Genomic DNA, 15,668 nt, shown 5'->3' with positions numbered 1-15,668 from the left:
ACTTCGTAGGAGGCAGACCATCTCATCATAGTGATCATTTCATGATGTATGTGAATGTCAGATCACTGTGCAGTACACCTGAAACCAACCTGATATTGTAGCTCAACTATATTTCAATTAAAAGAGGACCACAGTGGGGGAAAAAAAAAAAAAAGACCATAGTGGAGTTCTCATTGTGGCTCAGCAGTAACGAACTCAACTAGCATCCATGAGGACATGGGTTCAATCCCTGGCCTTGATCAGTGGGTTAAGGATCCAGCATGGCCATGAGCTGCAGTGTAGGTCGAAGACAAGGCCCAGATCTGGCGCTGCTGTGGTTGTGGTGTAAGCCGGCAGCCGAAGCTCTGATTCAACCCCTAGCCTAGGAACTTCCATATGCCACAGGTGCGGCCCTAAACAGACAAAAACAAAAAAAACAGGACAACAGCTACTTCAATTCTTGTCTGAAGATCAAATGGAATCCCTGAAATGGGCCTTACACATGTCTAAGCCTACATACGGTGTTCAAAAAATTGTTACAGCTTTTTTTCCAAAATTATGTGTATTTTTTTCTGACTAGAAATAGGAATTATATAGATATGAGACAATACAGGAAAGTGTAACACAAAGACTGACTAACCACCCAGCGGTAACATGCCGATGTCCTGTCTCTGTTCTGTTTCCATGCAGTTAAAATCACACAGAATACATAACTAACCTAATAATAGCTGCTGTTTTTTGAGCACTTAAACTGCCAGGAACAGAACTAGATGTCTCACCTATGTCATTATATTAATCTTTTTTTTTCTTTGTCTTTCGTCCTTTTAGGGTCTCACCCAAGGCATATGGAGGTTCCCAGGCTAGGGGTCAAATTGGAGCTGTTGCCACCGGCCTACGCCAGAGCCGCAGCAATGCCAGCTCCGAGCCACGTCTGCCACCTACACCACAGCTCACAGTAACACCGGATCCTTAACCCCCTGAGCGATGCCAGGGATCGAACCCGCAACCTCATGGTTCCTAGTTGGATTCATTTCTGCTGCACCACAACGGGAACGCCCATTGTATTCATCTTTACAGTCCTATTCTGTAGGTATTGTTAGCCCCACTTTATAGATTGTTAACATCTCAAGGAGGGTATGTATGTTTCACCTGACTCTCCCTGGTGTGAAATCTAAAGGCTTTCCTGAGTTCCCGTTGTGGCTCAGCGGATTATGAACCCCACTAGTATCCATGAGGATGCAGATTCGATTCCTGGCCTCAGTCAGTGGGTGAAGGATCCGGTGTTGCTGTGAGCTGTGGTGTAGGTTAAAGACATGGCTGGATCTGGCGTTGCTGTGACTGTGGTGTAGGCTGGTAGCTGTAGCTCTGATTCGACCCCTAGCCTGGGAATTTCCACATGATGCAGGTTCGACCCTAAAAAGCCAAAAAAAAAGGACTTTCCTGTGTTAACCCAGCGTTTACACTACAGCTGCCAAACTCAGCACATATTAACAGAAGTAAAATGCAAAGGATTGTTCTTGCCTTTCCCTCCCAGGAGTCTCTTAGCTGAAACTCTGGCCTTAGCCTGACTATGCAGATGAGCTTTGGTGGATGTGTGGATAATGACCGTATGTCCCACTGCCTGGCTGCTCTTGACCACCTCTTAACTCTTTAGCTACGGAATAAGTGATTCTGTTTATCGATGCATTCTAACCTGCGAGATGAGCTCTTAGCAAAAAAAAAAAAAAAAAAAAAGCTTTGAGGCTGGAGGCCAGCCAGGGAACTTTTCAGTTGGTGTTTCCTGGTGGTTTGGAATTGTGGGGAGCTTTGGAATTTTCCACTTGAGACTTTCTGTACTCTTTTTCTGACTTCCGGTTCCCTGCAGAACTGTCAACTGTGTAATGGCACTATCAGGGCAGGCGTTATGTTGGCGACGGGGTGGAATTTTTTTTTGTCTTTTTGCCTTTTCTAGGGCTGCTCCCGAGGCATGTGGAGGTTCCCAGGCTAGGGGTCTAATCGGGTCTGTAGCCACCAGCCTACGCCAGAGCCACAGCAACGCAGGATCCGAGCCTCGTCTGCGACCTACACCACAGCTCACGGTAACGCCAGATCCTTAACCCACTGAGCAAGGCCAGGGATCAAACCCGCAACCTCAGGGTTCCTAGTTGGATTCGTTAACCACTGAGCCACGACGGGAATTCCCCGGGGTGGAATTATTATTATTAGGGTTGTGTATTCAGAAAGGCTGGAATGACCCCCTTCACCCCGCCTCCACTGAGGTTCCCAAGGGGGATAAAGCTCAGGGATGAGAGCAAATGTGTCATCGGCCTGTGACTGCCATTAGCTGGGCTGTCATCTTCCAGTGCAGGGAGGCTGGTAAACACACTGGAGTGTGTGACTTAGGCTAAAAGTGTGAGTGAGGCCTCTGATGCTTTCTCAACCCACATCTGACCCACAAGAGCCTTTATAAAGTTTAAAGGGATGAAAACATTGCCAGGCCCACATTAGATAACATTAGCTCACATTTACGTATTCTTGAAATGGGCAGTGTGTTCACACATTTAATCCTCACCATTGTTAGAGGAGGTAGGAACTCTTGTCAGCCTCATTTGAAATGACGAAACTGAGGTATTCCCTGGTGGCTCAGCGGGTGAAGGATCTGGCGTTGTCACTGCTCCAGTGTGGGTTTGATCCCTGGTCCTAGAACTTCTGCATGCGTCAGACACTGCCAAAAAAAAAAAATTTTTTTTTTTGTCTTTTGTCCTTTTAAGGGCCACACCCATGGCATAGGGAGGTTCCCAGGCAAGGGGTTGAATCGGAGCTGTAGCCACCAGCCTACACCACAGCCACAGCAAGGCCAGATCCAAGCTGAGTCTTCGACCTACATACACCATAGCTCACAGCAACGCCGGATCCTTAACCCACTGAGGGAGGCCAGGGATCGAACCCGAAACCTCATGGTTCCTAGTCAGATTTGTTTCCTCTGTGCCATGACGGGAACTCCCCCCCAAATTTTTTTTAATTGAAAAATAAAATAGGAGTTCCCGTCGTGGCTCAGCAGAAACGAATCTGACTAGTATCCACGAGGATGCAGGTTTGATCCCTGGCCTTGCTCAGTGGGTTAAGGATCCGGTGTTGCCATGAGCTGTGGTATAGGTCAAAGACTCAGCTTGGATCTGGCCTTGCTATGGCTGTGGTGTAGGCCAGCAGCTACAGCTCCGATTCGACCCCTAGCCTGGGAACCTCCATATGCCACAGGTGTGGCCCTAAAAAGACAAAAAAAAAAAAAAAAAGGAGTTAAGTGCAAAAAAAAAAAGAAAGAAAGAAAAGAAAATGAAGAAACTGAGGCACTCAGAGAGAACAAGAAAGCTAATCCCCTGAGCCCACAGAGATCCGCATGGCAGGACCTTGCTCAGTGGTAATATGGCCTAACACTGTCCTGACTTAATCAGAAGAAAACTAAAGGACAGCAGGGTAAATGCCTCTTTCTGCTCCACCTGCTGACTTCTTCACCCAGTGGGCAGCTCTCAGCTGGGGTCAGGGCTGGTCCCCACCAGGACCCAGAAGGCACGCGAGAGCCGGCTTCTGCAAAATACATGAAAGGGCCTTTGACACTGTCCATTTCTTTGCCTACTACCCCACCCTCCTCTCTCTGCTCCATTTGGCCCCCCAGGCATTGCGCCTGGGTCCCATTCTGAAGGCTCTGGCACTGTCCACTAGGGTGAAGTCACCAAGCTTTGGAGTTACAGGCAGCTGGTTGGGGGACTACCACTAACTAGTCCTCAGTGATCTTGGGCAAGTTAACCTCTGCGGGCCTCTGCTTCCTCCCTGCAGGGTGCTGGAAGGGTTAGAGGGACGGCACAGTGCGTCAGCTGCTGAGATATTCTCACAGGGCCCTTGTGCTCTAATAAGGCTCCCCTGAATACCCTGAGGCCCTGAAGAGCCCAGTGCTGCTGGGGCCGAATTCCACGGAGCCAGCAGGGGGACCCCGCGGGGCATGGAGTGTCCCCAAGTCTCTATTCATCCAGACAAGGACAGAGCTCTGTGTTCTCCCACCCACGGGCTGTTAGAGGCCAACCACCGTCCAGGGAAGAAGAGGCAGAGTTGCTCCCAGGGACTTTCTAAAGGAATACATCCAAGCGTTTTGAAAAATAATTAAATGACATTTCATTCAAAGATTTCAAAAACTTTACGTCAATGGAAGAAATGAGCTTCGAAGCCATGAAAGGATATGGAGGAAACTTAAATGAATCTTGATTACTAAGTGAAAGAAGCCAGCTGAAAAGGTGTGAGTTCAACAATAGGATATTGTGGAAAAGGCAAAACTATAGAGACAGTAAAAAGATCGCAGATGCCAGGGATAGGGAAGAAAGAGAGAGAGAAATGAATAGGAAGCACACAGAGGATTTTCTGGAAGGAGGAAGCTACTACATATTATACTATAATGGTGGATCAGGACATTGTGCCATTGTCAAAACCCATAGAAGGCACAACACAGAGAATGAGCCTTAAAGTCAACTGTGGACTTCAGTTAAGATTTCAGTACCATTCCATAAATTGTAACAAATATACCACAGTAAAGACCTAAAAGGGGAAACTGGGGGTTGGGAGTGGTATGGTTACTTTCTGTATTATCCTCTCAGTTTTTCCATAAATCTAAAACTTTTAGAAATTAAAAATCTATTAGTGGAAAAAAAAAATCAGTGGTACCAGCCACTTGCAAATGGAATGACTGCTCCATAGCTTTTTTTTTTTTTTTTTTTGTCTTTTTGCCACTGCTTGGGCCACTCCTGCGGCATATGGAGGTTCCCAGGCTAGGGGTCGAATCGGAGCTGTAGCTGCCAGCCTATGCCAGAGCCACAGCAACGCGGGATCTGAGCCGCATCTGCGACCTACACCACAGCTCACGGCAACACCGGATCGTTAACCCACTGAGCAAGGGCAGGGATCGAACCCGCAACCTCATGGTTCCTAGTCGGATTCGTTAACCACTGCACCACAACGGGAACTCCTCCATAGCTTTTAATGTAGAAAAGGAGTGCTGCCTCCAGGAGTGATGGGTTAGGTCAAACCGCAGTCTTGACACAAGGAAATGGCTTGGTGGAGCAGCTTTTCAAGCTATTATTTTGTGAAGAATCACTCAGGGATCTCATTCAATCACTCAGAGTCTCAGTAGGTTGGGGATGATGCCTGAGCCTCTGCATTGCTGACATGCTCCCAGATGAAGCCTGTGTCACTGGTCCACGGCCCACACTTTGAGAATCAATGTAGAACACAAAGCTACATCTCAGTCTTGCACTTATATTGGTCCAATTACTGCCAGCTCAGGCACACATTATCCTTGTTTGTACCTGAGTGAGTCCCTGAATGATCTTTTGTTCCCCTTCCCACCGCCGCCAAGTAGCCTGAAAACCCCCACCATAAGAAAAATCGCCTAGTCTCCAAAGACAACCCCATCGGGAAATTGTTCCAGGAGCCAAACTCTGTAACTGAACCCTAGGCTGCCTCCCAAGCTCGCCCTCTGCTGGCAGATCAGGGTCATTGTCTTTCAAACTTAACGCCCTGCCTTCCTACTGCTCAAAGGCTCATATTTTTTTCCCTTCCAATTAATAAAGACAGAAGAGTTATGTGACATGTTCCAGAGCCTTATTTTACTCTTATAGATTTTCAATTTTTTTCTTCTAGATTTTTCACTCTGTTCCTTAAAGTACCTTCTTCAGAGGGGATAGATAAATGAAAAAAACTTACCAACAACTTGGAACTCTGTGTTGTCTTCAGGTCCTCCCCTGCCCTGCCTTTGTGTCCATCCCTACCCAGGCTCTTTTCACAGTGGGGAGGTGAGCCTTCATTTCCACCACAGGATCAGAAGGGAGCAAAGGTTTCCTTTGATCCAAAGACCGTAGCCCATATATAAGCTGGTATATAGCTGGTAGTTCCTGTTTGCTACATGCCAAGCAATCTACTTAATTATTTTATTTAATTGTATTTAATCCTCACAGCAGTTCTGTAGTCATCTTCATGGTACAAATGAGAAAGTTGGGGTGCAGAGAGGCTGAGTGACACTTTTAATTAATGATGAAATCAAGAAACTTCTAATAAGTAGTTCTTTTCTCCAGTAGGGTTCTGGAGGCTGATGGGCTCAGCTGGCTGGTTCTCACGTGAAGTCCTTTATTTAGCTGCAGTCAGAGAGTGGCTAAGGCCGAGTGTAGACGTGTCTGGAGCAGAGCCTGGGATGTCCAAAACAGCCAAGGGCTAGTCAGGCATCTCTGTCCACGTGGCTCCTCCATGTGGCAAGCTTGGGCTTCTTCACAGCTTGGCAGTCAGTCCTTGGAGGTCTTAGATGGCCAGGCAGGAACTGCAAAACTTTTTATCTTGCTTCCACCAGATTCTGTTGGTCAAGGCAGGTACAGTTCAGAAGTCCCTTGTGGTGCAGCAGGTTAAGGATCCTGCCTTGTCACTGCAACAGCGTGGGTAGCTACTGTGGTGTGAGTTCTATCCCTGGTCCTGGGAATTGCCTGTATGCCAAGGGCTCGGCCAAAGGAAAACAAACAAATGGTTACAGATCAATTCAGATTCGAAGAGGTAGAGAGGAATGGACTCTGCCTCAATGGGGGAAGAGCTTAAAGTGCATCAAGGTAAGGAATCAATGGAGATCATCTTAGAGACAAGTCACCACACCAGGATTTGACCCTAAGCAGCCTGACCCCAAGCTTTGTGTGACCCCGACCATCATGGTATCCTAACTCCCATGTAATACAGACACAGCCACACGGTGCTCCTGGTGGCTGGTGTAAGATGGTGGTACAAATGGGAGGTGATTAGTCTGCCTCAGTAGGTCAAGGAAAGCTCCCAGCAAGAAACATCACACCCACACCCACACCCACACCCACACCTCCCCTTAGTGTGGAGGACAGATCGTGACTGCATTGGGTAGCATTCTGGATAATCCCTGCATTGCATGAGATGAGTGAAAACTTAGGACAAGGGACGGCTCTGAGGCAGCCTTTGGAAAGCCACTGACCCGGCAACGAGGAGTCCTCCCTCTGCCACAAGGTGGGTCTGAGACCTTGGGAGGAAGCAGAAGGCCAAGGAAGGAACGAACCAGGGCCCCCAGATCTTTCCAGAACCTGGGAGAGGGGAATTGCTGACCATGTTGTGCTCTCCGCCCCCAGATCGGGGACCCGCACTTGGTGATCTGTATGGACTGCTCGGCAGACACCATGACCAACCGCCTTCTCCAGAGGCGCCAGAGCAGCCTGTGCGCAGACGAGGACACCACCACCATCGCCAAGCGCCTTGAGACCTACTACCGAGCCTCCATCCCTGTGGTCGCCTACTATGAGACCAAAACACAGCTACATAAGGTGAGTCGCCTCCCCCCAATAAGCCGGCCTCCCACTTTTTTTTTTGTCTTTTTGCCTTTTCTAGGGCCACTCTGGTGGCATATGGAGGTTCCCAGGCTAGGGGTCGAATTGGAGCTGTAGCCAGCCGTCTATGCCACAGCCACAGCAACTCAGGATCTGAGCCAGCTCACGGCAATGCCAGATCCTTAACCCACTGAGCGAGGCCAGGGATCGAACCCACATGGTTCCTAGTCAGATTCGTTAACCACTGCGTTACAACGGGAACTCCCACTTTTTTATTTTTTAAGAAAAGAGATAAAAGAAAAGTGGAAAGTTGGGATTTGGAGATCTTGAAATTAGAACTGCATATGGCTGCACGATTTGGGTCAGCTTACTCTCTTACTCTCTTTGCTTTTGTATCAGTCAAAATTAAATATCTGTCCTCATGTGATCATGAAAGGCCTGGCCATGTAGTTTTACAGGTGCCATTATAGTTGCTGGAAACCACTCCTTTTTCCGAGAAAGAGAGAGGGAGGCATAAACTTCTGCCTTCCCAACCTCAGCTGAACAGGAGGATCCAAGAGGTCTAGTCTAGGTCTAAATTCAACTTGGAAAAATAAAATAAACCCAACTTTGAAATTCTAGGTTTTTGCATAGTTCGTAATTGACACTTGGCTGCCTTCCTCCAGTTTCTTGCAATAACTAGTGTTCCTGGGAGAAGCCACATTTGAGGCCAGGACAGCAGATGAGGTGAAACAGGGAGGAAATCGGTGGTGTCAGCTTAATGATCGTGAACAAGAATCCTGCTGTCGCGGTTAAGTTCATGAATTTGGAAAAGCTACCCAGTCCCCATTCACTCACCCATTTAGGAAACACGTATCAGACACCTCCTCTGTGCCAGTCCATTGCCTGGAGCCTCGGGCTTGGTAGGGGAGAAAAACAAGCCTGGGATCACAACACGGGGTCAAAGTGAACACGGAACGAGTTCTGAGGGCCCTTAAACCTGGTCTCGAGGAAGCCGGAAGGAAGGTCGCCAGAGGAGAATTGCACCAAGCCCGAAGCAGGGGTGCCATGGAAGGAGCCGAGCACTTCACACAGAGGAGCCTCGGCTGTGACAAGGTCCCAAGGAAGGGACAGGAGGTGGGGAAGGAAAGGCAAGAGAAAACCAGACCAAGAGGAGCAGTAATTGTCCTGAGAATGATGGGAACTACTGAAGGGACCTGTCAGCGTTTTCATTTAGAAAGCTGGAGTTCCCCTCGGAGTGCAGTGGAAACGAAGCCGACTAGGAACCATGAGATTGCAGGTTCGATCCCTGCCCTCGATCAGTGGGTTAAGGATCTGGTGTTGCTGTGGTATAGGTCGCAGATTCAGCTTGGATCTCACGTTGCTGTGGCTGTGGTGCAGGCCAGCAGCTACAGCTCCGATTCAACCCGTAGCCTGGGAACTTCCATATGCCATGGGTGCAGCCCTAAAAAGACTAAAGCCAAAAAAAAAAAAAAAAAAACAGAAAGAAAGCTCACCCTGTCAGCCTTATGAAGAACAGATCCCAAAAAGATCAGGCTGGGTGGTATTCCAGGAACCAAATCCTGAGGACCCAGCAGAGTAGAGAGCATGGACTTCTACCACCTGCTTTTTTTTTTTTCAACTTATTTATATTTTGGTCTTTTTAGGGCTGCACCCTCGGCTTACGGAGGTTCCCAGGCTAGGGGTCGAATCAGAGCTACAGCTGCCAGCCTACATCACAGCCACAACGCCAGATCTGAGCCGTGTCGTGTCTTTGACCTACGCCACAGCTCACAGCAACCCCAGATCCTTAACCCACTGAGCGAGGCCAGGGATTGAACCCATGTCCTCAAGGATACTAGTCAGGTTCGTTACCACTGAGCCACAACAGGAAAACCTCCCGTGACTCTTTAAAGCATGATGGTGACTGTAGGTAATTTATGAGGTTGTTGGTAACAGGCACCAACTCCAACTGGCCTAAGCTGAACACAGAACTTAACCTTAAGTTTATACAAACCAAGGCTGAAACGTAGCAGGTCCAAGAAGCCTGTGAGGTCAGGCTCCTCTCTGCTGCTCACACCTGTCTCCCCCTCCTTCTCGCATCCTGATGTTTCCCTTTCTCTGGCCCACAAGCTGGAATATGGCCACTCTGCAGCTTCCACATTCACATGTTACCACCAGAGTTTCAAATTCTAGAGAGAAATCTTCTGATTTGGTTTTGCTTTTCTCTGGACCTGGTGCTCTCAGCTATGGCCAGGCAGATGGGGCCACGTGGAATTCTTTCCTTTGTTCTGTGGCTGTATTATCGAGTGTGTACCACGTGTCAGATTCCTGGTGCTGGAAACAAAGCAGTAAACAAGACAAAGTCCCTCACCGCAAAGAGAGGAGCAGTAAATAAGAAAATATAATTGGCTCATAGAATCATCTCTATGAATAAAACAAAACAGAGAGAGGGTTGGGGATGGATATTTTGGGTGGGTGTTTGGAAAGTCTCTGAGACAGTAGCATTTAAATTAACATCTGACTGATAGGAGCTCCCGCTGTGGCTCAGCAGAAGTGAACCAGACTAGTATCTATGAGGATGCTGGTTCAATCCCTGGTCTCACTCAGGGGGTTAAGAATCCTGCCATGTCTGCTGGAGGCTGGCAGCTGCAGCTCCAGTTTGATCGCTAGCCTGGGAACTTCCATATGCCTCGGGTGTGGCCCTAAAAGAAAAAAAGAAAAAAAAAAAAGATCTGATTGATAAAAATACAGTGTCATGGTTGGTTGCCTGGGATTCTTCCCTGGAAACTGGGGGAGAAGCAAGGAGTTCCCAAAAGAGAAGATCTTATTGTGAACCAGAAGAAGCCCCAGAAATAGCTTCCTCAAGTGGCATTATCAGAATCATATAAAGTGACATTTAAAATCTCTCCTTTTGCTAAAGATTAAAAGCAACAACAACTTTTAAAAAAGAAAGAAAATTTAAGAGTATAAAGATAAAAATGATCCTAAATTCTTCAATCGAAAGATAACCACTAATGAACATTTTAATATCTTTTCTTACATTTTTTTTCTTCATTTTTTAATATACTTTTTGCTCATGGCATCCTAAGTCCAGAAACACCCCCAGGCCATAGAAGAAGCAATCCTGATAACAGATGACATCTATCCCTGGGTTGTTTTTTTAGTCCTAATCAATTTAAAAAATAAGAGAGGCCAATGACTCATTAAATAGGCGTTTAACAGATGCAGGAAATCCAGTTCCTTGGCAACTCAGCTTTTATAAAGGAGAAAATAAGTTATTCGTTCAGCAGTTCTGCTGTTGCAGTGTCCCAACTTCATAAATAGTTTGGCCATTTTTAGTAAGTCCTGAAATACAGCGGTATCCGTTTATTGTTCTGGGTAGTCATCCAACCTGGCAGGAGACTTCCTGCGAACTGAGGGGTAAAGAATGAGAAATGCAGTTGCTGAAACTACCATGAAAGGAGTGGAAGCAGAAGGCACGAATGGATCAAATTTTACCCCTTGGATGCAAAATCCATTTGGTAGCCTTTAAGCAACTGGATTACTAAGATTGGAGTCTTAACAGAAGGAAAGGAAAACCCCAAATTACTTTCATACCGTAAATTCTCAGTACTTGAGGTTTTGGGGGGTTTTTTTTGGTCTTTTTATTGTTGTTGTTTTTTTGAGGACCACACCCAAGGCACATAGAGGTTCCCAGGCTAGGGGTCTAATCAGAGCTATAGCCGCCGGCCTACGCCAGAGCCACAGCAACACCAGATCCGAGCCGTGTCTGTGACCTACACCACAGCTCACGGCAATGCCGGATCCTTAACGCAGTGAGCAAGGCCAGGGATTGAACCTGCAACCTCATGGTTCCTAATTGGATTTGTTTCCGCTTCGCCACGATGGGAACTCCTGTTTGTTTTGTTTTTTAGATTCCACATGTAAGTGAGGTCATGCAGTATTTGTCGTTGACTTATTTCTCTTAGCATAATATCCTCTAAATCCATCTATGTTGTCACAAATGGCAAGATTTTACTTTTTGTGGCTGAGTAATATTCCATTGTGTATATATACCACATCTTCTTTTACCCATTCATCTGTTGATGGACACTTAAGTTGCTTCCATATCTTGGCTACTGTGAATAATGGTACCTATGTGATTTCGAATCAGTGTTTTTGTTTTCTTCAGATAAATACCCAAGTGGGATTTCTGGATCAAGTAGTAGTTCTATTTTTAGTTTTCTGAGGAACCTCCATACTGTTTTCCATTGTGGCTGCACCAATTTACATTCCCACCAACACGTGTACCAGGGTTCCTTTTTCTCTACATCCTCACCAACATTTGCTATTTTTTGTCTTTTAGGTAATAGCTGTTCTGATGGGTGTGAGGATGATATCCTCATTGTGGCTTTGATTTGCATTTCCCTGAGGATTAGTGATACTGAGCATCTTTTCATGTGTCTGTTGGCCATCTGTATGTCTTTTTGGGGAAAATGTCTATTCAAGGCCTAAGCAGAGGGTTTTGTCTTTGTTTCATTTTCAGGGCCTCACCTGTAGCATATGGAAGTTCTCAGGCTAGGGATCAAATCAGAGCTACAGCTGCCAGCTTCTGCCACAGCCACAGCAGTGCAGGATCCAAGCCGCCTCTGTGACCTACTCCACAACTTGCAGCCATGCCAGTTGCTGAGCAAGGCCAGGGATCCAACCCACATCCTCATGGATCATGTGTCAGGTTCTGAAGCGGCTGAGCCACAACAGAAACTCCAGAGGGTTTTTGCTTTTGTTTTGTTTTTAACCCATTCATTTCCACTTCCCATTCTCTCCATGTGGCCCTGAGAAGAGATCTTTGAAATACAGAAAAGCTTGGGGTTTTTCTGGTTCCTGGATGCCTGGCCTCTTTGATCAATGCCCCACCTCAGCTGAATTACTTCTCAGGTCCTGAAGTTTCCCCAGTTCAGTCCGGCCCCACCCTGGCTGAGTGCTACCTGGATTTGGAAACCACCCTCCATCCCCCCCTCCTGCTCCCAGGAGAAAGGAAAGGTGCATGAAGGAAGAGAGTGACTCGGAGAAGGCCTGAGGTGCTGTCCTCTTGCTTGACAAATGAGGCATAAATCTCCCATCTGTCTCTAAGAACTTGAAGAAACTCCTTCATGACTCTGCTTGAAATCTGTCTCCTCTCCATCGCTCGCCTCAGCCCTTCCTGAATCTTCCTAGATTCCTGCAAAGAGCTTTGGATTCGGTGTCATATTTCTTTGCACCCCTGTGGTCCTGCTGAAATGAGTTGTGGTCACTGCTGGCTGGTACCCCCCACCCCCCACCACCAGGACAGCAGGCAAAAGAGAAAGCCAGACCTTTGTTATCTTCTGAACACAGTTTTATTGTCTCTCTCTGTGGTTGCTGTCCTCACAGGGAGGGTTTGGCTTCTGCCCAGCTCAGAGCTGTCCCTTTCGTGGGCTCCACTTTAACTCGCAGCCTCTCCAGAAGCCACCACCATGGGTTCTACAGGCACAGAATTCCATCTAAGGTCCTTGACACTGGTCTGCAGACATCTATGGGGCATCTTCAATGTCCAAAGGCTGGTCACTTAGTTGTGGGTATTCAGAAAGGGAAAGAGACCCATGAAACTCTGCACCCTCAGCGAGGTTGCAGGATGTAGTCATTGGATTGACGGAATATTCTGGATCTTTGGCAGCATAGAGCTTGGGCCTAGAGACGTAGGTAACAGCTTCAGAAAGAAGCCATTTGGAGTTCCTGTCGTAGCTCTGTGGTTAATGAACCTGACTAGTATTCATGAGGATGAAGGTTCAATCCTTGGCCTTGCTCAGTGGTTTAAGGATCTGGTGTTGCCATGAGCTGTGGTGTAGGTCGAAGACACGGCTCAGATCCCTCATTGCTGTGGCTGTGGTGTAGGCCGGCAGCTATGGCTGCGATTGGACCGCTAGCCTGGGAACCTCCATATGCCGAGGGTGCAGTTCTAGAAGACAAAAGACAAAAAAAAAAAAAAGACATTTGATCTGGTATGAGTAGAAGTTCGTGTCAGTTGGAAGGGAGGGGACAGAGGCTCTGAGACGAGAAAGAGCCCAGTAGTGTTAGCACAAGATCTAGGGTGCATAGATAGATTAAAGCTACTAGTATCTGACTGAAAAGCAAGGTGGAGGCTTCATTCCTCCTTCAGGCAACACAGGTTCTGGATCAACATTGTCCAATAGGGAGTTACCACTGTGGCACAGCAGAAACAAATCTGACTAGTATCCATGAGGATGCAGGTTCGATCCCTGGCCTTGCTCAGTGGGGCAGGGATCCAGCGTTGCCCTGAGCGGTGGTGTAGGTCACAGATGCGGCTCAGATCCCGTGTTGCTGTGGCTGTGGTGTAGGCAGGCAGCTATAGCTCTGACTCCATCCCTAGCCTGGGAACTTCTATATGCTATGGGTGCAGCCCTAAAAAGCAAAAAAAAAAAAACAAAAAAAAAACAAAAAAAAATACAAAAACCCAAAAATAGAGATATATTGTCCAATAGAGATATATTCTGGACCACACAGGTAATTTAAAATTTCCTAGCAGTCACATTAACAACAACAAAAAGTAAAAGGCAGCAAGCAATATTAATTTAAAAATATAATTTATTTAACCTAATGTAACCTAAGTATTATCATTTTAACATAAAATCAATGTAAAACATTATTTATTTATTTATTTATTTTTGCTTCTTAGGGCCACACCCGAGGCATATGTAGGTTCTGAGGTTAGGGGTCAAATTGGAGCTGTAGCTGCTGGCCTGCACCACAGCTCACTGGCAACAATGGATCCTTAACCCACTGACTGAGGCCAGAGATCAAACCTGGGTCCTCATGGATGCTAGTCAGATTCATTTCTGCTGAGCCATGACAGGAACTCCTAAAAAATTATTAATGAGATAGTTTTATATTCTTTTTTTTTTTTTTATGTGTCTTCAAAATCTGGTACTCAAAGAGTTCCCATTGTAGCTCAGCTGGTTAAGAATTCGACTGGTATCCATGAGGATATGGGTTCAATCCCTGGCCTTGCTCAGCAGGTTAGGGATCCGGTGTTGCAGAGAGCTGTGGTCACAGACACAGCTCAGATCCATATTGCTGTGGCTGTGGCGTAAACCAGCAGCTGCAGCTCCGATTAGACCCCTAGCCTGGGAACTTCCATATGCTGCAGCAGTAAAAAGGGAAAAAAAAAAAAAGAAAGAGAAAAAAAAATCTGGTACTCAAGCATATCTCAATTCAGATGCTAAATTTTCATCAGAAATACTAGATTTGTGCTTGTATTTCATAAAGCTGACAGTGGTAAAGGTAGATTTCAAATCCCCAAGCTGTCTAAATATATTTTTTAATTTTCCAGTAGCTGAGTCAAATATTAGTGTTAAAATGTAAGTTAATTTTAATTAGAGTATTAAAAACTTAATCCCTAATTTGTGCTAGCCACATTTCAAGTATTGAGAAACCACCTATCATTAGTGTTTACTGTATCCTGGACAGTTCTAGACTATTTTAGAAAGTTTTAATTAAGTGCTACAAGTAATGAAGGGAACCATAGAGTAATTTCAAGCAGGGACGTGACTGATCAGATCTGTTTTAAAAAGGTCATTTTTAGGAGTTCCCCGATGACCTAGCAGTTAAGGAACTGGTGTTGTCACTGCTGTGGCTCAGGTTCGATCCCTGGCCCAGGAACTTCTACATGCCATGGATGGGACCAAAAAAAAAGGAATAGAAAAGTTACTTTTAGAAAGGATAGTTTTTTGTGTGTGTCTATAAAAAAGATGTTTGTCAAATTTAAATTTCAGACCGAATTGGGAGAAAGAGAAAGAAGGAAAGAGGGTACCATGTCACTTTTTTTTTTGCTTTTTTTTTTTAGGGCTGAACCTGCAGCATATGGAGGTTCCCAGGCTAGGGGTCTAATTGGAGCTACAGCCGCCAGCCTACACCACAGCCACAGCAACACCAGATCCGAGCCATGCCTGTAACCTGCACCACAGCTCACAGCAACACCGGATCTTTAACCCACTGAGCAAGGCCAGGAAATCGAACCCGAAACCTCACAGTTCCTAGTCGGATTCATTTCCGCTCTGCCACGGCAGGAACGTCCCATGTCACATTTTTTTTTGTCCTTAGTTCCCAGGCTAGGGGTCTAATCGGAGCTGTAGCCACCGGCCTAAGCCAGAGCCACAGCAACGCACGATCCGAGCCGCGTCTGCAACCTACACCACAGCTCACGGCAACGCCGGATCGTTAACCCACTGAGCAAGGGCAGGGACCGAACCCGCAACCTCATGGTTCCTAGTCGGATTCGTTAACCACTGCGCCACGACGGGAACTCCCCCATGTCACATTTTAAAAGGACAAATTGCCGGTACA

General features: G+C 46.6%; 1 protein-coding gene across 2 annotated transcripts in view; it reads left to right on the top strand.

Moving 5' to 3' along the window:
- The window catches only part of AK5 (adenylate kinase 5), a 288,498-nt gene that overhangs the window by 265,786 nt on the left and 7,044 nt on the right, over nucleotides 1-15,668 (top strand). For both annotated transcript variants that reach the window (XM_047794362.1, XM_047794361.1), the window contains exon 13: nucleotides 7,131-7,322. In XM_047794362.1, the coding sequence (XP_047650318.1) occupies nucleotides 7,131-7,322 (192 nt within the window). The remainder of the gene's footprint in view (nucleotides 1-7,130; nucleotides 7,323-15,668) is intronic.

This window comes from Phacochoerus africanus, chromosome 8 (genome assembly GCF_016906955.1).
Source record: "Phacochoerus africanus isolate WHEZ1 chromosome 8, ROS_Pafr_v1, whole genome shotgun sequence".
In the NCBI taxonomy this organism is placed as follows: Eukaryota; Metazoa; Chordata; class Mammalia; order Artiodactyla; family Suidae; genus Phacochoerus; species Phacochoerus africanus.
This window is presented reverse-complemented; position numbering and strand designations above follow the sequence as displayed.